Genomic DNA, 22,774 nt, shown 5'->3' on the forward strand with positions numbered 1-22,774 from the left:
CATGCGGTAAAAAATTTTAAACTAAAGGTACTCCTCTCTGTCACTAAAATGGTAAGAATTAAAATTAATTAAATTAGGTAGATAGTTCTTTATCCTGCATATAAATTTTTCACATTATAATTTAATAAAAAGGACAGATTAAAAAACCCAACTAACATTGTCAAAAGTTTTTATTCTTTATTTATTTAAAAATATGACAACAATTATAACTTAACACATTAAATGCGTACGTAATTTATTGCACGTTAACCTTATATTATTGTGATGTTTCCCCAAAAAATATTCGCCACACGACCTCTGACCCGAGCCATGTAAGGTCGTCACCACACAACCTCTGACCTGAGCCTTGTAAGGTCGTCACCACACAACCTCTGACCCGAGCCATGTAAGGTCGTCACCACACAACCTCTGACCCGAGCCATGTAAGGTCGTCACCACACAACCTCTGACCCGAGCCTTGTAAGGTCGTCACCACACAACCTCTGACCCGAGCCTTGTAAGGTCGTCACCACACAAGCTCTGACCTGAGCCTTGTAAGGTCGTCACCACACAAGCTCTGACCCGAGCCTTGTAAGGTCATCACCACACAACCTCTGACCTGAGCCTTGTAAGGTCGTCACCACACAACCTCTGACTCGAGCCATGTAAGGTCATCACCACACAACCTCTGACCTGAGCCTTGTAAGGTCGTCACCACACAAGCTCTGACCCGAGCCTTGTAAGGTCATCACCACACAACCTCTGACCCGAGCCTTGTAAGGTCGTCACCACACAACCTCTGACCCGAGCCTTGTAAGGTCGTCACCACACAACCTCTGACCCGAGCCATGTAAGGTCGTCACCACACAACCTCTGACCCGAGCCTTGTAAGGTCGTCACCACACAGCACAGAACATTTGAATCACAATATTTGGTTCCAAGACACGCCTCGTCCGCTCCGTGCCGGGGCGATGTCTAAGTCTTATCCACTACAACTATCAAATTAGTTCACATTAAAAAAAATCATATTTTCCTTACTTCATAAAATCTCACAATTTTCCAAAATCTCATATTTTCATTTAACGAATTTCTTTATTGAATTTGTCTCATTTTTTTCTCCTCTGTCAACGTTTCCAGACTAAGAGGTTTCTTCTCTGTGTTAGGAGACGCAGGTTATTTTTAACTCCAAACGTATGTATTATTGTTTGTGCACGCATTATGACCTACAGCTTAGGAGACGTAAACTATCAAACACATGGACCTCAAGCAGTCCACCTGGTGTGAGGGAAACTCGTCTGCTCCGGCCGTGATGTGACTATCTACATTACAAACATTAAACACTAACTAGAATAATATCATAAGGGATCCATAATCGTTTGTATTTGCCGAATGATCTCTCGAGCGTCCAACAGCCGTCTCTACTCCTGTAGAGACGGTGCTGCGACCGACGTCACCTCGACTCTGACTCGCCGCACGAACGCCGTCACGCGAACCACACGACACTAAACTAAGCCGCTAGTCTCCGCTGCAGATGGGGTAGAGGTCCCCGGTGGAGAGGCGGTTGAGGCTGTCGCTGAGGTCGGGTCCTCGGTCCAGCAGAGCGGCCAGTCCGGACAGCTCCGAAGACGTCAGAGGCTCTCCCAGCGGCGACTCCAGCAGCGGCGCCATACCCATCTGCATGTTGGTGTTCATCGCTTGCAGGTTAGGAGACATGCCGTGCATGCTTGGAGACATCGTTTGCATGTTCGGAGACATTGCTTGCATGTTGGGTGACATGGCCTGCATATTTGGAGACATGGCCTGCATATTCGGAGACATCGCTTGCATATTGGGAGACATGGCCTGCATATTGGGCGATAGTGCTTGCATGTTCGGAGACATCGCTTGCATATTGGGAGACATGGCCTGCATATTCGGCGACATCCTCTGCATATTCGGCGACAGAGGTTGCAGGCTTGACATCTGTTGCATGTTGGAGGTCAGGGTCGTCATATTCGGTGACAGAGGCTGGAGGTTGGAACCCAGTTGGACGTAATTCGGACTCCACTGCAAGTCCTGCCCATAGTTAATATGGCTCGGCCCGGCCATGTTTAATCCACCTTGCATTCCCCAGGCCTGCTGCTGTAAGAGAAAAAACGTTGATTATTTTTATTGACGTATTATTTGTCGGCGACAAACACTGATGCCGGTGATGTGACCGTGTGGCTGACCTGGTAGTGGTCTTGCTGCATCTGTTCCTGCTCGTAGTGTGGCGAGAACACTTGCAGCGGGCTGGCCGCGGGGTGAGGCGGAGTTTTGTCTGATACAAAGATACAAGGACATTTTAGAACAGAGTCCAAGAAGAGGAATCATTTTAAAAATATCGATATGACTTTGGGTACCTCTGGGTTCCGCTTTAATCTTCTGATCTCCTTGGTAGCTTCCTGAAAGATATTTTAATTATTAAGGACATATACGAAGTTCTTGTATAAAAAGCTATTGCAAAAAAATCACAAGTAGCGTCCAACATAAGGTTAACTTTCTAAGGCGAAGCGCATCGTCAACTGATGAAGCAAATAAAAGGAAAACAGATCGTCACAGTGTCTTTGTAGTGGGAAAAAAAATTCATGCAGAACATAAAAATATGGCGACGAGGAAGAGGTGTTAAAAAAAACACTAACTAAGGAAACACAACTGAAGATGAACCACACAACACACAACAACCGTGCTCAGCGACACTCACACTGACCTTATGCCGACGTCGCTGGAGAGCTCGTTTCGTTTGGGATCGAAATAAAAAGCCAGAGACATGTTTTATTATTATATTTCCACGCGTCCAGAAGCCACGCTCTGTATATATCTCCACGAGTGTACACTATTACAAAAAACCAGCAATCGGTAGGCACAAATATGAATATCAAAAGTTTGATGTAAATACATCTACAGCTAGATATGTTGGCTCGTCCCAAGCCACCACACGAGCTCCACACTACTCGCAGCTCAGCGGCTTCACTGTAGCAGAGCTAGTACCGAGCGCCGCGCGTGAGGTACTCGCGTGTACGCCGGCGCGCCTGACGGCCTTTTACAGTTCACAATAATTATTCCGTTGGTTAGACTTTAATCTAGTTGTTAGCTTCTTCAGCACGAATACATTTTAAAGTGTCCCGCGGCTAACCGACCCTAGACCCACACCCGAGGCCCCGACATCGCAACGATGCCGGCCTCTGTTAGTTCAACTTACAACCCTAGAAGCACCAAAACATTAAATACTATCAAAATTATAACAGAACTTAGAAAATTCAACATCAATACAAAGAACTGAACATATCAATAATATATGTATACATAAATGTAGCTCGCGGCCGTACGAACGGTAAGGTGAAGTGAGTACCTAGCGAGAAATACAGGTTTAGCGACGATTACAATACTCCTAACAGAAGTAACGAGCTACAGTTGGTTGTCACAGGAAGCTGGGTCCTGGACACGAGAGGAACATCTCAATAAAACAATAGCGATGAGATGCAACGAATACTACAGCTACAGAAGAACGACACGCTGGACCAGACCGGACCAGACCAGACAGTGCTGGACCACACCACACCACACCGGACTGCACGGGACACGTCCCAACAACACGCCCGAGCCCCAACACCATATACCATTAATATACTTATTATGCTACAGCAGAGACGACTCCGTCTGCTGGACTTACAATGATTAGAAATCATACATACAGAGTGAGGTCATTGAACTAGAAATACTTTCAAAATAATTTTCTGAAACAAAATTACTTCAAGTACCGAAATGCATCATGTATTGAATATATACTGACCGTCCTCGGACCGGCGAGGAGGGGGGAAGGGGGGAGCGCACTCTGTATGTATGAGGGAGTGAGACAGACTGAGCGACTTACTGTCTGTGTCGTAGGAAGTATGCAACACCGAAGGTAACTTCTTCAACCTCTTATGCTTTAAATAGTTCGTATCTAGAAAACATTTAAAAAAAAACAATTAAATAAACATTTTAACACATAATGTAAACAAAACAAAACAAAATGAAATAAAAAGAAGACGGCTGTATAGAGGACCAAGTATAAAATAAATCTAAAATTGACTAGAAGGAGGTTCATGACGAGGGGCGGTCCGGCGCGGAAGATTAATAGTGTCAGTAGGTGAAGGGCGGAGCGCCATCAGTTGTGGAACTTGGCTCCGTCCACGGGCGAGTAGTAGCAGCTGGTGTCGTCGAACTCGGAGGCGGTGGCGTGGGGCGCCACGGCCATGTACAGCGCGTAGTGCTCGGCCTCCGTCAGCTCCAGGTCGTCCCGCAGGCGCCGGAAGGAGTCCGCGTCCAGCGCCAGCACGCTCTCCGCCACCAGGATGGTCCCGTCGGGCGGCAGGCCGGCCGCCAGGCTGGGCGCTCGCGACGGCTCATCCTCGTGGAGAGAGATGCGCGTGACGCTGTCCGCGCACGCCAAGGATGCGTTGTCCTTCAGCGAGGCAGACGACTTGAACTTGGCCGGCCGCAGCCCCGACACGCTGCTCACGGAGCGCCCCACCGGCCTGGCGCCACGCGGCTCGCGCTTGCCCTCGGACTTGACGCTGGGCGCGGGCGACTTGTCCCTCCTCCGGAACAGTCTCGAGAAGAACGAACGTTTCTTGGGAGCGGGCGGCAGGGCGGGTTCGCTGCGCGCCGTCGTCAGCTCGGCTCCGTTCACACTCGCCGCCTCGGGGTTGCGAGTGAGCGGTAGACGGCGGCCCGGCTTGAGGATGCCGTCTACGGAGGTCTGACTGGTCTTGAAGGACTCGCTGGTCTTCCGGACTCGCTTGGGAGGTAGCGGCGGCGCCTCCTCCGCCTCGGGCTTGAGCGGCGTGAACTCGATGATGGGTCCGCGGTAGGTGTGTGCGGGCGGCTGCACGTCCTCGTAGTTCTCGGGCTCCGCTATGGTGACGGGGTTCTTGAAGGCGAGCTGCAGACTGGTGTAGGTGCCTGCGTCGTCAAACTCCTCGGGGTCGGTGTCGTGGTCCCGCGGGCCGACCTCTAGCCTCGTCCTGTTCTCGCAGTATATCTCGTCGAGCTCGGCGACCTGCTCCAGGAGGTCGTCCAGACTCTTCTCGTTAGAGTCCACGTCCATGGTGGTGTCCATGGCGGTATCGAGGTCGCTCGTGGAGGTCACCAGCTCGGCGGCGACCGGCGCCCCGTCACTTTTGTCAGGGAGCGCTTCCTCGGTTATGTTGCTGTCGTTGTTGTTGCCGTCAGGGGAGAGGAGAAGAGAGAAGACGCTGAGGTCGGGGACAGGCTTACGAACGGTACCTTGGTATTCCGGGATGTACTCGAACGGCACGGCGTTGCTGCGGGCGTTGTCCGAGATCCGCTTCAGCTGGAGATACACCTGGAGAGAGACGTAAAAACCATTTACAACTCCGAGTAGAACGAAAGTCATCGCATCCATTGTTCTTGATGAGGCTCGACTGGCGGTGGGCTAGGGGAGATGGGCTGGGTGAGGTTAGATGGTGATGTGTGACGGGTGATGCGAGTCTGACCTGCACGTGTCCTGTCTCCGCCTGATCTCTGTAGGGCGGCGTGTGGAAAGCGATGGCGTACTGCCTGTGGACGAGCACGATGTGCGCGCTTTCCTCCCAAACCACGTTGTCGCCCTCCTTTTGGAAGAACACCACGGAGATGTCCTCGCGCGTCACCTGCGACAGAAGCCGCGTTACGAACAGTCGTGTATGCGGAGCCGAGCGGCGCCGGGTGTACTCACTCGCTCGCACAGCAGGATGATCTCGGCGCCTCCCTTGACGAAGTCCGAGCACTGGCTGACCCTCATGATGACCAGGTCGCTCATGGCCTTCTTGTCGTAGATGACGTCGGACACGACGGGCGGCAGCGAGTGCTTGATCTTGCCGGTCCGCTCGTCAGGGAGGAACACTTGGAAGCAGAGCCTCACAGTGTTCAGGTCGATGCTCTGCGGCTTGTTGCGGTGACCGAAACCGGCTGACCACCGAGAACATGACCACCATTAAGACACACCACAGAAGGAAGAGTCTACGGTTCGCTAGCATACTGAGAAGTGAGGAGTGTGACGGTGTGTAGTGGGAAGGCCGAGATAGCATCATGGCGTGTTTACTTCAACAACAATCATTACACAACAATTAACTCTGTGACGTAACGCGACCGGCGATGCAACGCTAGAAGGACGCCATTTTACGTAAACTGTTCGTGGCGGACGGAACACGTGTCCGCCGCGCCGCCGCGAGCCGAGGTTACATATCTATACTACGCCGATATCCGGCAGTCGCCTGTGATGTTGACAACAAGTGTCGATAATCGAGATAGCGTGCGCTATCAGTCCGCACTACGTATTATTCGTACTGTAAATAACAAGTGTCCTTCGTGATATGATCTACATCGAGGCGGTATAGGCTACAGCGTCGTCCGCGCGGCCGTGCGCCTCGTGTGCCGCCTCGTCATATTAACCGAGTATTTCTGGCGATCTATTTTAACCGCCAGCCCTGCTAGCCAGACGTTTCGCAACTTTTTCACTTTACAACTTTTGTTATATTTTAGACGAAGCTAAAACACTACACTGCCATAGATCGAGGGTGTCTGGATAACGATAACTAGCAATTTCTCTGTCACTTGAGACATGTCCGTATAGTTGTAGTAGTAGTAGTGTCCGTATAGTTGACGTGTAGAGTAATTCCTAGTGAATGGTATGCGGGTCATTGACGCTATTTCTGTTTAGAACATCGCTGTAAGTAACGTCCAGAGCCGGATGAAAGACACTCATTGATAAGCCGGTCACTACCGGCCGCGGCGTGCTGACTGAGATTCCTACGCGGGTTATTTTTATATTTATATTGTTATTTAAACATATGATTTATTTAAATTTATTTACTACTTGAAATTTATTACATAGCATCCTAAGATCAATCTCACATACAAAACAGCACGTTTTGTATGTGAGGTGGTGTGTGTGTGTCTTCCTATGTGCGCGTGTGTGTGTGTGTGTGTGTGTGTGTGCGCGCGCGCGCGCGTGTAAGTACTCACTCTTGAAAGGGTCCACCCGGAGCCTCTCTCTCGTCTTGAGCGCCTCGGCGATGTCCTTCCTCTTGACACATTGTATCCCCAGGTTACTGAAGGACACCTGTGGCGACTCCTCGCTGATGCTCCTCTTCACGGTGCACACTCCGTTCTCGCATGACCTCTCGCGCCCCACCAGGTTGTGGGGGTGAGGTCTGTGGTCAATGACACAATTCACTCACCGTCGACGGCAGGGGATAACGCGGATTGCAGACAATGTGAGTTGGGGCAAAAATAATGAAGAAGGTGAATTATAGGCGGTCTTTGGTTAGGGCGAACTCAATACAGTGATTGCTGCAGTCTCAGGTCACAACAGGAGCGCGGTGCCTGTAGCAGCTGCTAGCGCCGTGACTACTGTTATGTCTATCATGTGTGAGGGTTGTAGTGATGAACTTATAAAGTTACATTTTTTTTATTATCCAAACACATATATATATACATATGTGTGTGAGCACGTGTATGTAAGGTCGGTCGTGTCGAGAGCCGCTCGTCTCCACGCCGGTGACTCACACCACACTACCATCTTTACACCGTTCCGTTTTCCTGCTAGCTGCCGCTGGCTTCAGTTGTGATGTTTGAGTTTTTTATGAATCCTATACACGAGCGTGTGTGTGTGTGAGTGTGTCGGTCCGTACCTGTAGGGCTGTTCCCTGGTGACGCAGGACACCACGACGACGGCATCTCCCTTGTAGCCCACGATCTCTATGGTGGGGTAGGTCTTCCTCTCGAGGGTGCTGTTCACCCCGGGGATGGAGCCCGCCGACCGACCCTCACACTCGTACCGGAACCTGCGCGTCACACATTACACGTGCTCTAGTTCAGATCATTCACCACTAACATTACAGCCTTTAAATATATATTATATAATAAATATATAAATAATTTAGAAACAGATTTCTTTGTAAGGCTTTTTATTTAAAGATTTGGTGTGTATCGTATATTGGTCAATGATGGACCTGTGACTATTAAAGTATTCCTGAAATTTATTTTTATATTATAAAGAGAGAACATATAGAGTACTTATATAAAGATTCTGTTAAAACATAAACTGATGACGTCCAGTTACGAAGTCTCATATTAATTTTAATAAACTTCCCACACCTTGAATGTTCCTACCACAAGTACCCATTGTGACACTACATACGAATTGTTTCGCGTTTCTCATTCAATAGCCTACGTTAACACTATAATGTCCTTAGATTAATCAAAAACTGTTAACGCTCCGTGTGTAGTGTGACGGTTTAAACTGGTGGTAAATCATCTGAATTATATTTAACTTTTGTTCACTATAAATGCACATAAAACCGATGTACTGGTAAAATACATATATTATCTGTTAGTCTGCGAGTCAGTTCGTAGAGAACGGTATTCGTGTTTTATATTCAACTGATATTATTTGAATCCACATCTCATATAAGAAACCGTAACGTGTAAAAATATATTTAAATGTATTTTCTATTTCCTGATCGCATCCTCATTGCCTCTCCGTTATCCGGAAACATTATCGAATACAACAACGTGCGACATTTTATCACACTAGTGAGCTCCCCCGTCAGCACACGCAGTGTTCGCTGCTGTTAAATTCATTGGTATGTTCTTATCAATATGTTTTTTTATACTTCAATTGATACGTCGCACATCTTCATCAGACCTTCAACTCGCTTTCAGCTGTTCGTGCACACGGACGGTAAGACGCCGCTTGTTCATACAGAGTTCATGACACAATCAGTAGACAGTAAGAGGAAAGTTATTAGACTAAAGTTAGCGTGGTACTGATCAGTCTCATTGTTCAATTTCTGTCTGTTTGTATTCTCTGACTTCAATGTTTGTGATATCATTACGAAACACGAGGTAATTGTCTTAATATAAGGTCCGCGTGAATCACACGCTAGCCGTTAAATAAACGCAATGTCATCGGAACCGCAGATTTCTTGGTAATAGGTAAAAATGTCATGTAAATGTTGACCGTGACAAATATATCGTCAGAGATCGAAATGTCGGCGTGAAGCCAGTGATATGATCTGAATGTTTTGTAAAAAGTATCGTTTTAACTCAACAACATAACTAAAGTCGTTAAAGTGTTGGCCTTCTTCGAAACTTTAACATTGTCTATGGCGATCGACTTACAGTAAAGACAAATCTAATAAATTATATCTTAATCATAACCGCATTTATACAAGTCAACTAAATAATTTAATAACAGAGAGTAACAGAATATAGAGAATTAAATACGAAAACGCCTGGACGTGTTCCAATAGGGAACATTCGATTAGAGTTGAGAGCATTTTTATTTGGTTTGAACAGAATTATAACTTTAAATAGGGTTAATGTTGCTCCTACTAATAGACAGGAGAGAGACGAGCTGACTTCTGAACCGTGTCGAGTGAATTCAATAGTTTTATCATATAGATATTCCCGCGAGCGCCCGGCGGACATCTCAGCGGGCCGACGCACGACGCGAGTGACGCGCGGTCTAAAAGAGTGTGTCGCGTCAGAGAGCAATACCCTTGTTATACATCAGCGAACTCCATACGGACGGTATGGACGTTTTTCATTCACAGTACGCATACACGCCTAACAAGCGGGGGACGTGAGATAATTTCGTGCCGAGCATTCTTACCGTAATGAACATTTCAATTTCCACACGAACATTTTTCCTTGTTTGATAAAAACATTATTTTTTAAAGGTCGCGGGGTCACTTCAATAATATATTGATAACTCTTTAATAACGGTATAATTTATTTGATAAATATCAATTCACAGCTGCCACCATTATCTCATGTTCCCCAACTATCAACACTGAGTAACGCTACATATGAAGTGCTAACAGTCTGTCGTGCGCAAATCTTCGCTCATAGTATTAACGTAGGTTCTACAGTGAGAAACTTGCGGTAACTAAACTGAGCGCAACATATTATTTTATGATATGCTTCGTGAGGTCGCCGGCGCTCCCCATTCATCTCGACCGTGTTTTATAATAGCATTTTGCTATCAGTTGGCATTGTTATAAGCGACATCGTTGCCGGCGTCTGGTGAAAGCAAACTGTCCGTGTGTAGTTCTTAACGTCACAAACGCGCGGTAAGGTTACGTGTTCGTGTGAATCATTAACATTCAGTCAACAATAATTGCGATTCTGTTTCCTTAACACTGTTTCAGTTGTGTTGCTGCCAGCATACGCCACGTCTTCTCATTATGACACTATGAACACATGTCTGTACTGTAGGTTAATAAAAATAGTGGCTTATCAATTAATACATACCATTACGGCAGTTATTTACGACTCGTTATATGCTGCAGTAGAGACCTAAGTGTTATAGAGATGTTATATATAAAACGTGTCGTGTGTGTGCGTTTGTCACCTGAGCGCCTTCCCGGCGGGTTGCTCCACTATGCGGACGTAGGTCTGCCCCGGATGGGAGGTCAGAGGTCGCGGCATTGCCTCTACTCCCGGCCCGAACAGCGGGTCCGCCTTCGTGATCGCCTCAACTGAACAGATCACAACAGAAATGTATCAAACCGGTGACGTCTCACTCATTCATCATCAGCTCCATCATCTGCTCCGTCCTCTCAACTATCAAACACCCCACACATTATTCGTGTTAGATATTCATTTTAAAATGTATTTTTCTTTACTATGAAAGAAGTCTACTACAAATTGTATACATTTGTTATAACTATTAGAGATTTTAGTAAATAATTAAAAGAAAAAAACAATATAATATACAATAATGCAACCAAACAAGGCTCGTATTGATGACGGAGGCGTTGAGATACAGGCTTGATAAATATTAACTCTCATAAGGATACAGCTTCGGGGAAAAACCGGAGTGAAAGTAAAGCGAAACACGGCCAGAGACGGTCTCGGGAGAGGTGGCGAGGCGGAACGAGTGGCGACATGCGACTTGTATTATAATATGGACTTGTTGTTGATAGTGACACCGAGAGGAGTAGGGACACAAGCATAGTACTCTAACAGTAGGCACTACGAGTGAAGTAAATGACTAGCATTGATTGTGGTTATTATAATAAATGGAGATAATGTTTACTCAACAATCATGTTTCTTGTTTAATCGTAACGAAGACTGTCGAAGATGAATCAAAACTAGGGAGAGACGGACACTTTTTGTGGCGAGTGTATAATGTTAGTGATGATAAACACCCCAGGATATGACAGAGCGATCATTGAAAAATCAATGTACTTGAGAGGGTTATTAATATCATTTATTTATGTTTCCTCACGTTTTTCCTTAACACGTTATAGGTGAGCTGTGGCTAGTGTAACGTGCCTTGTGATCGTTTTTATTTCTTGAACTTATTCATTTACCGTTCATGAGTCGCGGGCACGACCCGCGATGTTACTGAGGTGCGTATACCAGTACGCTTATGACAAGTTCACATTATCACACACCATACGATGATTTTCCCGTTTTTTATTAAATGGCCTACGTTAGTACTGTGACGACACAGCTCGTAAAAAGCCTATCATGACATATATTTTACTTTATCAACTATTTGTACAAGTGCTGGTGTTCATTCCAGGTGGTTATAGTAAATCTTCCGGACTACGTGAGCTCAGCGTCAACCCAGACATACTCCACACTAACCACACTGCGAACACAGAATGTTGTATAAAGATAACTTTTTATGAGACTTTCACTTGCTTAACACGAGTTAACAGAGACTAAAATAAATAAGTGTTTGTAAACAAAAAATAGGATTTTCGCGGAAATAAATGCGAAGTAAATATCGATATGAAAGGTTAGTTTTAAATCTCAAGTTATTGATAATGGAACGCGTAGCTGAATATACTTGGAGAATAGGCGCGGAATATAGAAGCGAGCGAAGTCGAAGAAAATTATCAGTACGTAATGTTGAGTCACGAGGCGTTACCTAATAATAATATTAATTATAATCATAACAAAATGTTTTCGTCTCGACGAGGATTCGCTACATTAATTTGAGAATGTTTGATAGCGGTGTCGCGCGGGCTGCTCCCTCACCCCAGATAACATCTGGATTCCCTGATCACCGTGTTTATTGAGATGTTCCTCGTTATGATAAATAACACGTTTATATTATGATAAAAACATTACACTTGTTACAATTATTAACATTATTATGGGGTCATAGTGGCTTAAATTCAGCTCTGTTCATTTAACAAGTCGACGGCGGCCGTTCAATATCTGTCAACATTATTATTTCCATACTATACGGGTGTAACATGTCTAAGCTGTAAGTGTTGTAAACAAACTATTCTTTTACTGCTTTAACCACTCTAGCTGTATGATGTGGCAGACGCAATAGTTTAGTTGAGCACACAAACTGGTACTGGTAATATTACCAATTATCAAAACTATTCAGAACTCAATATTACAAATCAACTATAAAAACTAACAACTACGGGTTGCTGAAGATGATCTGATGAATGTTTTCAAAACAATACTATAGGTATACCTATAACAATATTATTGATGAAGGCTAGGATTCATTGTCAGTGACATTAATTATCTGTTGTTAAGGAACCATTATTATTTAGATATTTCATAAAACATTATATTTATTGCACAATAAACTATATTATATATATACTCATTTTTCCCGCGACTCTGTCCACGTGGACTTCCACGTAAAAATAAAATAAAAAACAAATTTTCTGATGTGTAAAATAAAATTTTTCAAACTTTCATCAAAATCTGTCAAGTGGCTTTCGCGTGAAACACTAACCGACCACCAGAGGAGCTCACAAACCTTACAATTATAGAATAAAACTATAGAAGAAAAAATATGAGAACAAAAGAAAAGGAGACGAAATAAAAACAATGAAAAATGATCGGATATAAGATGAGAGAATAAAATAAGTACTACGGAGAAAAATAATACACGCGAATAATGTAATAAAACAGAGAAAATGATATATACAGATATATAATGACATACGAGACGACATAAGACGAGGTTGCTGAGAATGAGAACTCACTAATATATAGGGTGCTCATAGTTCACGAGCGTGATACTCACTGACATCACTTATATTCAGGTTGGACGGCTGGCCCGCCTCACTGTGGTCTACATGCAGCACGCCCTCTGGAACAAGCACACTCATCACCCTCAGACCCTCTCATCCAAGCTGCAGGTGCGACTAGCTGATAAGCTTCACTCGACTCTACGGTCACCTCCACAGCGAAGGCCACTACACTTCCTTATCATTCTAATACTATAGTACAAGTGCATTTGAAAACTATCGTGTCATAGTAATGAGGTACATTGAGACATACATTATATAGGGTGTGTATAACAAAGAAACTATCATAAAAAATATAAATGTGAACTCTGTTGTGCGTCTTCAGCGAGTGTGATGAAGTTTGAAATTACTTGATGAAAAGCAAAGTGACTAACAGAATTCTGTTGGAACAACACTTGGTGATAGATAAATACATGGATTTATATAAAGAATGATGCTTTTACCGATATTGTAATATGTGAAACCCACCCAACATAACACACACAGGCTTACTCAATGATCGAAACACCGGATATAAATATTAAAAAAAGCTTTTATTAAACTTTGACCACTTCCAGATCATCATTCAATTTTAAGTTCAACCTACGTTAAAGATGTATAATAATGAAAAACAGTAAACGCTCCGTGTGTAGTGTGAACATGGAAACTCGTGATAAACATACAGGTGACGGCGTCTAATACGGACGTGTCGGACAAATCGTGCCATACTCGAGTCAAGTATTGTTTTCGAAACCCGACTTTATATTGAAAGTTTTCTCGAACGCTGTGTAGATGAAGCTATGCATTACACTGACAATAACTTTTAACTATTCAGTGTTGATGTTCAAGTTTCATCAATAAAGGAATTATTTGTAACAAATAAATATCACACCTATCATAAATATAATTTGAGGAACAAACGCCAAATACGCGAAGGTTTTTCATCCATCAAGCATTACAAATGTGGCCGATCGTGAAAGAGATAGCATTTTTAAATCATCTTTGGGTATTGGTAACCAAATTTCGAAAGTTTAACAAAAAAAATATTTATATTTATGTAATACGTCAATTTAAAATACAGGATATTATAGACGAAAAGAATATTGTGTCGAAAATATTGTTAGAACTAGAGAAGTATGGTAAAATTACTTTTATAAACATCTATTAAAAATTATATCTGGAAATATGAAAACTCATGATGAATGTTACCAGTATATAAGCGAAATAATTATTTATTTTTTTAACCGTTGAAAATGAAATGATTAATTGATACACAGAGAGAAAAACTGTTTTATAATAACTTCATTGTTTCTATTAATAGTCTACGCGGGATTGCAGTTTTTTCACTATTAATCTATATCTAAAAATGTTGCCACACCCGAAATATATTAAAACATACAAAAAACGTTTTTTAAAAAAAATACAAGTGTATTGTAGATTTTTTAAATATTTATATTTTCAAGTACAGTAACACATTACAATGTAGTTAGTTGTTCAATAGTTTGTTAGTGTGATCTTATAACTATCAGGTAAAACCCTAACAGATTTCTTCATTCACTTTTATCATTTAATGTAATTTTAAAAATACAAAATTCACTTGAAAAATAATAAAATAAATAGAACATTACCTAATAAAGAGAGATATGAAAGATATGGAACTTTGAAATGGAATCAGAGATCAAATACCTGGCACGACCGTGAGTCCCCAGAACAGCGTCATTTGAAATGTTAGTGTGACAATGAAAATAACATCAGAACAAGAGTGGAGCACAGCGGGAGGCTGAGGAGAGACTGCTGGGACAAGGCAGCTGTTCAATATTGAAAGCTGTTGGACGGTTCAGGGGTCAACTATCATTACTGATAATAAGACAATTAGTGATAAGAACCACTATTATTTGAACTTATTTTAAAAACATCTTTTCTGCCGGGGGTTAGGTATATCTATACCTAAATCTCCTACATATACATGTATTTTATAAATAGCTGTACAAATTTGTTATCTGTGTCAGTACTGTAGCTGTTCTGTTTATGCTCTGCATGTTATTATCAATATGTTATATGTAATTATATGTCAAATAATATCAGATCATGTAGAGTCATGTAATGTCTCCTCCATTCTACTTGACACTGGCAGAATATACTGTGCATGTCTTTGCACAGATTAAGGCCATATTATTAAAAAAAAGAGCCATGTAACACACAATCTATCTGGATGTATCGGATACACACTTCAGTGTTATAACCAAGTCTTGTAAACATAAACCAATGGAGAAGTCTTTACATAAAGATGAATCTACTAACTATATTTTTTTTGATATATTACAAAGATTATCCATTAGTACAAACAAGTCCTGCCATTTTTCCGGCGATCTGAACAAAGCCTTTGAGAAGAGTTGTGTTGAGTGCATAATAGCTTGCCAAGTTTCCTTGTGTTTTAACACAATCAGAGAGCTCAATGATATTATTTCATCTCAGGATAATTAATTCAATTGCACTTGGAAAAAAAGGTAATTAGGATCAGAAAAATAACTATGAAGATACCATGTAATGGCACCCTTTATATATTTGTACATCGTAGAGAGTATATAAAACATTTAGCATGCTTGGGGCAGCCTTACATTCAGCTGTGGATGCTGAAATGTTGCTTTAAATGTATATATGTATAAATGAATGTGAGAAAATTCAAAGTTATCTGTCACTGGTTCATAATAGTTATCATAAATACAGATTGCATTGGAATAATGGTAGAACACAGCCATAGACAATAAAAGCATTAAGACTGTATACATTAGCATAATAATTACCCACATATCAACTCCAATGGGAATTTGGTTACAAAAATGGTTTTTTCTATGGAAATAGATGGGGTATTCTTGTATAATTATATTTTGTTACATAACATACATAATAGCTCAACTGTGTTTTATTCTTAATTATAGTTATGTAGTTTTTAAGATGTGATGCATAAGATTCTCTTTTTTTAATCTCTTATTAATATATTTACAATCAAAACTCCAATTAAATCTTAGTTACTTTTAAGAAACAGAACTCATATACTGAATCACGAAAAACGTCAATACTTATAATTAAAAAATTGTATGAACCTTTCCCGTCTAATAAAATAACAAAATAATTGTGAAATTATTATGATTAGATGAAATAATACATTGAGTACATAAACAACGTATATAATGAATATGGTGTTAGGTAAATATAACGTCTGACAACACTGAACTTGTTGATATTGCTACAAACATTAAAATGGCGGCAATAATTAATTGTATTAGTAAATACTATAATATTCATTACTAAAAGACAGGAAGCCAACAAAGAAATTTACAAAAATTAGCTATCTACACAGCGTGTTACTAACCATATACTAATTTAAGTTTCCACCTTATAATTTATAAAAATATATTTCTATTTGAATCCTAGGATAGCCGATGATTTAAATACGAAGTTCAATGTATGTACATAGTAATTACTAAACAGCGATATGGATGGAGTAATGGTCGGCTTGTGGGGTATTTATAGAACACACAAACATAGCTCGCTCACAGAACAGAAGGAAGCAATACACCAGCCATTGGAAAACTACGATCATCTATACCGCGATCTACATGTATTAAATATCAAAGAGCAAGTGCGTGCAGCGCCAGGCAGGAGTGACATCCGTCAATACAGTACCAAAGGACAGGTCATGCAATATTACACGTTTTACCTCCGCCGTTGTCCATCGCACGATTTTGACGACTATCGTCGGCGGACACCTCACAGCGGTCTTTGGCTCGCGCACATTTATATAAACATTATAACACCGTATGGAAAATTAAATCCTGTAATCGAAATTCGCACTCAACCACACTGATTCGATATAACTGAAGGAAACACGCACCTCTGATTCGCAACGTAAACTAAAGACGTACCTCCTTGGGCATAATCCAATAATAACTGTCTCTTCGCTCGTCCAAGGAACTAGTTATCAAGGTCTCGTGTCGAACACAGCATGCACGGGTGACGGTTCCAAGAATTAAGAAACTGGTTATATCAAAACGCTACTTTGTTATTATTACACTGTCGTGAAGGGCTAGACTTTTTACGACTGATAACGGCGGTGTCGTAACGGTTAACACAAATAGTTTTTCCAACTCCCAAAGATCGTCAGAAGTTGTAAACTTTTGCGAAAATAACGACGAACGACGTTAACGTCTATGTGTTCCGAAGCGGGCCGTCACACTACCACGGAGTGACCACGATTGGCCGCCGCCAGCCGTCTGACGTATACCTGAGCATGCGCAATGGACATATACGTATTACAACATGCGAAAGCGGGACAGAAATATTATAAACTTAATAATTAAATGATCAGTTATCACAAAATGCGATGTTGTTTGACACTCATTGTGACTCTGTTCCTTAAAAAAAATATTAAGTCTCGACACATTAAAATTATTATTTACGAACTACTTCCTAAGGGGAAAAGTAGAACAAGATTTAAATATATTAAAGTTGCCTATTTTTGTTCTTCTGATTTATTAGTCGCATTAAATTACCCACCTACTTTAGTTCTATACACAAACAAAGCACATTTTAAAATAGGCGGAAAGAGCAGAATAATAATAACATTTATTTAGATCGCGATGAATAAATTTATACCTACATTCAGTTCAACAGTTATTTTATTTGAAAATTATAACTGTTTGGCTGTATAATTCGATTCAGGAATACATCTGACGTCAGACGAAGTTCATTATGAGAATTACACAAGTACAATAATAATTTATTGATATTTAAATAATTCAGTGTTACAGAGGAATACAAAAATATTTTTTAAATGAACTCATGTGTTTTATGTAATAACAGTATCTCTAATGAGATATCTGTTTGTGTCGTTTACGTAATTTTTGTTTATAAATAACAAGTCGCAAACTATTTGTTTCTTGGTTCATAGCGTTAATATTAATTCTGTTTTGCGATCGCCGAGTAATCTGATATATATTTATAAGGGTCGTGACTCACCCCCGGAGCCCGGAGGCTCTATAGGCTGACCCTTATTTTCAGTGCGTGGGTGTTAGTTTCGTGCTTCTTCAGAGAGCATGAGTCACACGTGTTATTTGAGTTTGAATAATGTCTCATCTGCTTGTATGATACACCATCTTCATTGATATTACATAACAAAGTAATAAAAACTGAGATTTAATGAAAGAAAGTACAATATATGTAATTAATAATTTTTACATGTGATTTATTCTAACGTATGACTTTTTAGAATTGTATAAGAGACCTGAACTATTCCACTCAAAGTTTAAGAAAGTGTATTATTTAGGAGAAATGATTTATTTTGAATGTTTAAATTTGCATACCTACATAAACAGATATCGTCGGGTTAAATAGTACTTTGTTAATGAGACTTTGAATACTTTAACATTTGTTTAGATTTAAATTTAGAGTATTAAACACAGTTGTGTCAGGTCGAAAAATCGAAGATAGTTTTTTACTTGAAACGTCTGTTCGATTTTAAAATGATATTCATCAATAAATAATAAAAGCCTTTATCCGAAACTGTTTGTTATAATTAAACTACTTCAAGCTAATAATTTCATTTTTAAAATATACTATGCTTCATAAATGAGTTATTTGTTTCAGATATAGGTACATGTTGTCGACTGACAGTCTGAGATGTGGATCCACTCAACACCAGCTTGTACTTATTAAACGAAATTACAGATTACATCGATGATTTGTAGTCTGTTGTCATGTCGGTGTGCTAGGTGGTAGGTGGTAGATGGTAGATGGTGGTGAGTCGTGAGTCAGTGGCTCCGCCGCTAGTGGCGACTCGTCAGTTCGCGTGTGGCGCCAGACGTGGTCGCCGCGGCGTCGTCTGCGCTTCATGTTAAACAACCCTACAGGCTACAACCCTTCCGTAGATTGCGTAAATGTTGTAGGGTTCAAACAGGGAGCGAGGGTTCACGACCTGCCTCAAGCCGAACTCGCGACCTGTCGTGTCCTACCCCACCCTTAAAGTAGGTATACTATCCTGGCTACTTAACAAGTTTTCGTCGCTCGTCTCTTTGAGAGTCAGTTATCGAAACTTTTCTTCAACTGACGATGTATGTACACTTGTTTCTTACTAATAACGAAATCGTTTAAAACGAAATGTCACCTCGAGCTAGTCAAGGAACCCCTCAGTAGCGCGACATGAAATACATGTTCTCTGTTGGTGTGAAACCTGCTGTGGGTGGCGATAACAAATAATATATAGGCCGTGTCACGTTAAGTACAGGTGGGGCGTCCAGGGCGTCTGTGTGTCCAGGCCGGGGGTCGCCTCGCCGCCAGTCGTTCCCGCCGTCTCCTGTTTAATTCGCTGGTGATACCATCGCCGCCCGTTCACCGGTGCCTGCCCCTCGTGTTACATTTCATATTAAGTAATTAATATTACAGTAAGTGGGCCAAGGTGATGGCGGAATTTTATAATAGAATAATATAATATGAGTCTGTGTGTTGTGCGGACGCTGATATATGATCGTTAATTTAAAGTCTCGATGTTTCCTCGTAAAACCTGCCGACGTTCAAGTTATTTTTTTTTCCGAACAATTTTATTTCACCCAAAATCTGAGATCAGCTTTATTAGTTTATTTTACCTATAGCATTAAAATGTATTACAACAAAATGTATTATTGTTTAGTGTTGCCGTAAAATGTGAGACGTACGTATGTATAAACAGGTAACGTCGTTTAAAAGTCTTAATGACACTATGATTCATTATATCACAATAACTATAACAAATAATCGAGTTTTACGTGGATGTTCTTACAATATTAATATAGAGTTGAGACTAACGCCCGTGCATGTAGCTATAGACAATTGTTATAATTTTGACTGTCATTATGTTACACATTTATTAAAGAGAATTTTTTCGTGGTGTTTGTTTTTATAAATAGAAATTAACGAACACTGTCGGGGCGACTACGGTGTACAGATACGAAATAAAATAACAGCGAGGCTGCTGACTCCGCGGAAACAACGCCCGGTGACGGGAACCAGAAGATTTAAATAAAAGTAATATTTTTCGGATAAACTACGCGGATTTTTATTATTTAAAAAACTACATAATCCCAAAAATATTAGTTTCATTTAAATGAATAAAACTCGCGAAAATCTTAGATGTCATTATGTGAACCAGGAGATTTTTGACACCACACGAGTATGTGATGGTTCTGCTATACTAACACGAGGGCAATCATGTAGTCTTAAGTATAAATTATGAGTTTTAAAAATATAATTTTTATTAAAATTGATATAAATATGTCCGAGTACTTTCGTAGTTTTCCTGGAACTCAGGTTGCCCTTGAGCGAACCCAATATTACTAATAGCTTCTTAATTAAATTCACAGTTATTGATACTCTGATACTTATAACAAAATACTCATTATTATTATTAGAGGCTGGTTTTAAAATAAAATAAAAAAAATTCAAAATCAATATTCTATTATAAGGTATTGTCATATTCGAACGTCACAAGCCGCTCGAGAGACGTATTTTTTGTTTGTATAAAATATAAAAATACGTTACATTTAGGATTCTCTCGATAAGTTATTTACAGAAGGTGAGTTTATTGAGTCATGTTCATCGCCAGGTTACGAAGTCTTTCCTCGTTGTCCAGATAAAATATATTTTCTATAGTTTTTCTATACGAATGTCCCTTTATCTGTTTTTTATAACTGTTATTAATTACTCCAAATTTTAAAGTATATAGTTTATTGTCTACTTTTGTTTATCGTTTTATTACTAGCATGTCTTATGCCATTCCACGGACGGCCCCTCGGTGCTTAGTGGGTGCTGGTTTACGATCAGCGCAATTTATTCAACAATTCATTAAAAAAACTTAAAATTAGTTTTCAAGTCCCTCGTCGGCGCACAACAAAATAGACATTTAATATTTTAGCTTTGTTTTTAATTTAATTTAGTATTCGCGTGAATAGTATTTTAATAGGAAGTGAATTAGTTTGAACGGGTTCTGGACTCAGTAGTCCACTCCGATAATTATATAGTTTTCAGAACAGTATTGATGAAAGTAGTGGACAAAGTGAACATTTTAGATCGCTGAACATTAGCGATCCATAAAATAGATGTGTGTTCTTATAACTATTATTGATATGCATTAAGTATGTGTATACAAAGAAGGGATATGCTCAGAACAAACAGTCCTGAAGCAATATGTATGGACGAAGATTAGGAAACGAGAAATCTTGTAGAATATAGATAGTGTAAGGTGTAATGTTAAATACCGTGTTGCAGCAGGATGAGCACCCCGGCTGGAGTCAAGATGCCGCACAGCGCGTCGGCAGGGCGGGCGGGCGCGGGGGCGAGGCGCGCGGGGGCGGGGGACGCCAGCCTGCACGCGACGCCTGCGTAAATACACATTATGCTGTTACTGAAACATGTCTAGTCTGCTGACTGGAGGCTCTTGTTAGGGTTGAATTGATGCGTACTGCACTTGATGTCAAACATTTAATATTGATTCATTAGTAGTTGTGAAGAATATCAATAGCGAATAATTCTTGTTTCGAATGTGCGTACGGCGCTTCACGGCGCGGCGCGGCGTACCGCTTGTCAAAACAGTATTTAGTAAATGTTTGGAAGCATCGTTCAGCTGATAAATTTTTAAAATTTTTGAAAACCAAAATTTCAACTCTTTTTAGGCAAAAAACATCTAAACTTATTAATTCTCCTTTCTTCTCTCAAAACTTTTTTTTTTTCAATATTCATGTTTGACTGAAAAGTAATTAAAAAACAAAAGGATATCGTATTTATTTTCAAATTATCAACATTTTCAAACAGGCTACCTTATTTTATTTTGTTAAGTTTTTTTATTTTGAAAGCGTCAACAAAGTAAGCAAACTGAAATTAAAATTCAGCATACCTATACACTTTGACATTATTCAAGTCTTAGTTGTGTGGGCTTCATTTCCAAACATTTCTCTCATTTTTAAACATAGTATTAATGAATTATCTGTATTTCTTTTTCCAAAAGTCGATCTTATTTATTAACATAAACTATGCCATTTTTGTTGCCATGTTCTATCATTTGATGTGTTAGCAATAATTTAAAAAAAATTGACTTTATAATCGCTGACCTTGACACTACTGCGTAGTGAAATCTTGCTTAAAGTTACATATTTTAATAAGCTATAAATAAACAAACGAAATACTTTATTTTATATTAGCAACACTCAATTGTTATTTTTCTAGTAAAGTCAAATATTTTTCATTTAAAATTGTTATTTTTCTAGTAAAGTCAAATATTTTTCATTTTACTATCTACCTAAAATAATTGCATCAATTAAAAAGCGTACATCACAGGGCCAAACCTCGCAGCGCCAATAAAATGTCCAAATTGTAAAACTTTATATGAATTGAAACTTATTTTTAATGATTATACTGTACTGTAGACACTCACAGATCAAACTATCGAATTATCGCGCACTGTCGGTCAAACTATAAGCACGGGAAAGCATCAATGTTCCACTTACTTTTCTCCACGGATACCAAGGACATATCCAGAGACATGCGATCTCACTAGATTCTAAACGCTTAATAGCTCGATGCACCCGAGCCTGGTCCTCATCACGTCAGTGCGATCCCCACCATCGGTACAATTATAATAACACTATTATCGTGTCATTTTCCTCGTGTGTCGATTCCACGTCATGGGAAACCGGCCGCATCA

The 22,774-nt window shown here is 40.6% G+C and overlaps 1 protein-coding gene across 12 annotated transcripts; it reads right to left on the reverse strand.

Annotated features, from left to right (window-relative positions):
* Positions 1–152: 152 nt before the first annotated feature.
* LOC116768672 (embryonic polarity protein dorsal) lies at positions 153–22,694 on the reverse strand. Of its 12 annotated transcripts, none has more exons than XM_061527256.1 (15): positions 22,578–22,617; positions 21,333–21,452; positions 13,062–13,127; positions 10,403–10,529; positions 7,677–7,829; positions 7,009–7,196; positions 5,720–5,952; positions 5,499–5,654; positions 5,269–5,347; positions 3,872–3,943; positions 2,361–2,402; positions 2,190–2,278; positions 851–2,100; positions 481–517; positions 153–295 (listed from the first exon to the last, which is right to left on the reverse strand). In XM_061527256.1, the coding sequence occupies exons 1-13, from the start codon at positions 22,612–22,614 to the stop codon at positions 1,495–1,497; spliced, it is 1,968 nt and encodes a 655-aa protein (XP_061383240.1). In that variant the 5' UTR covers positions 22,615–22,617; the 3' UTR covers positions 153–295; positions 481–517; positions 851–1,494. The 12 variants fall into 12 exon arrangements, with proteins under 12 accessions (XP_061383240.1, XP_061383234.1, XP_061383249.1 ...); XM_061527250.1 differs by having other exon boundaries at positions 481–628; positions 666–2,100; XM_061527265.1 differs by having other exon boundaries at positions 153–628; positions 666–2,097.
* Positions 22,695–22,774: the final 80 nt, after the last annotated feature.

Source organism: Danaus plexippus, chromosome 4, assembly GCF_018135715.1.
Source record: "Danaus plexippus chromosome 4, MEX_DaPlex, whole genome shotgun sequence".
In the NCBI taxonomy this organism is placed as follows: domain Eukaryota; kingdom Metazoa; phylum Arthropoda; class Insecta; order Lepidoptera; family Nymphalidae; genus Danaus; species Danaus plexippus.

Excerpts from the sequence above, each read along its gene's own strand:
- LOC116768672 (XM_061527234.1), bottom strand. The coding sequence starts at position 22,614 with ATGTCTCTGGATATGTCCTTGGTATCCGTGGAGAAAA. Across the intron at positions 21,453-22,577 it reads CTTGGTATCCGTGGAGAAAA|GCGTCGCGTGCAGGCTGGCG; the intron begins GTAAGTGGAACA and ends GTATTTACGCAG. Across the intron at positions 7,197-7,676 it reads ACCAGGGAACAGCCCTACAG|ACCTCACCCCCACAACCTGG; the intron begins GTACGGACCGAC and ends CATTGACCACAG.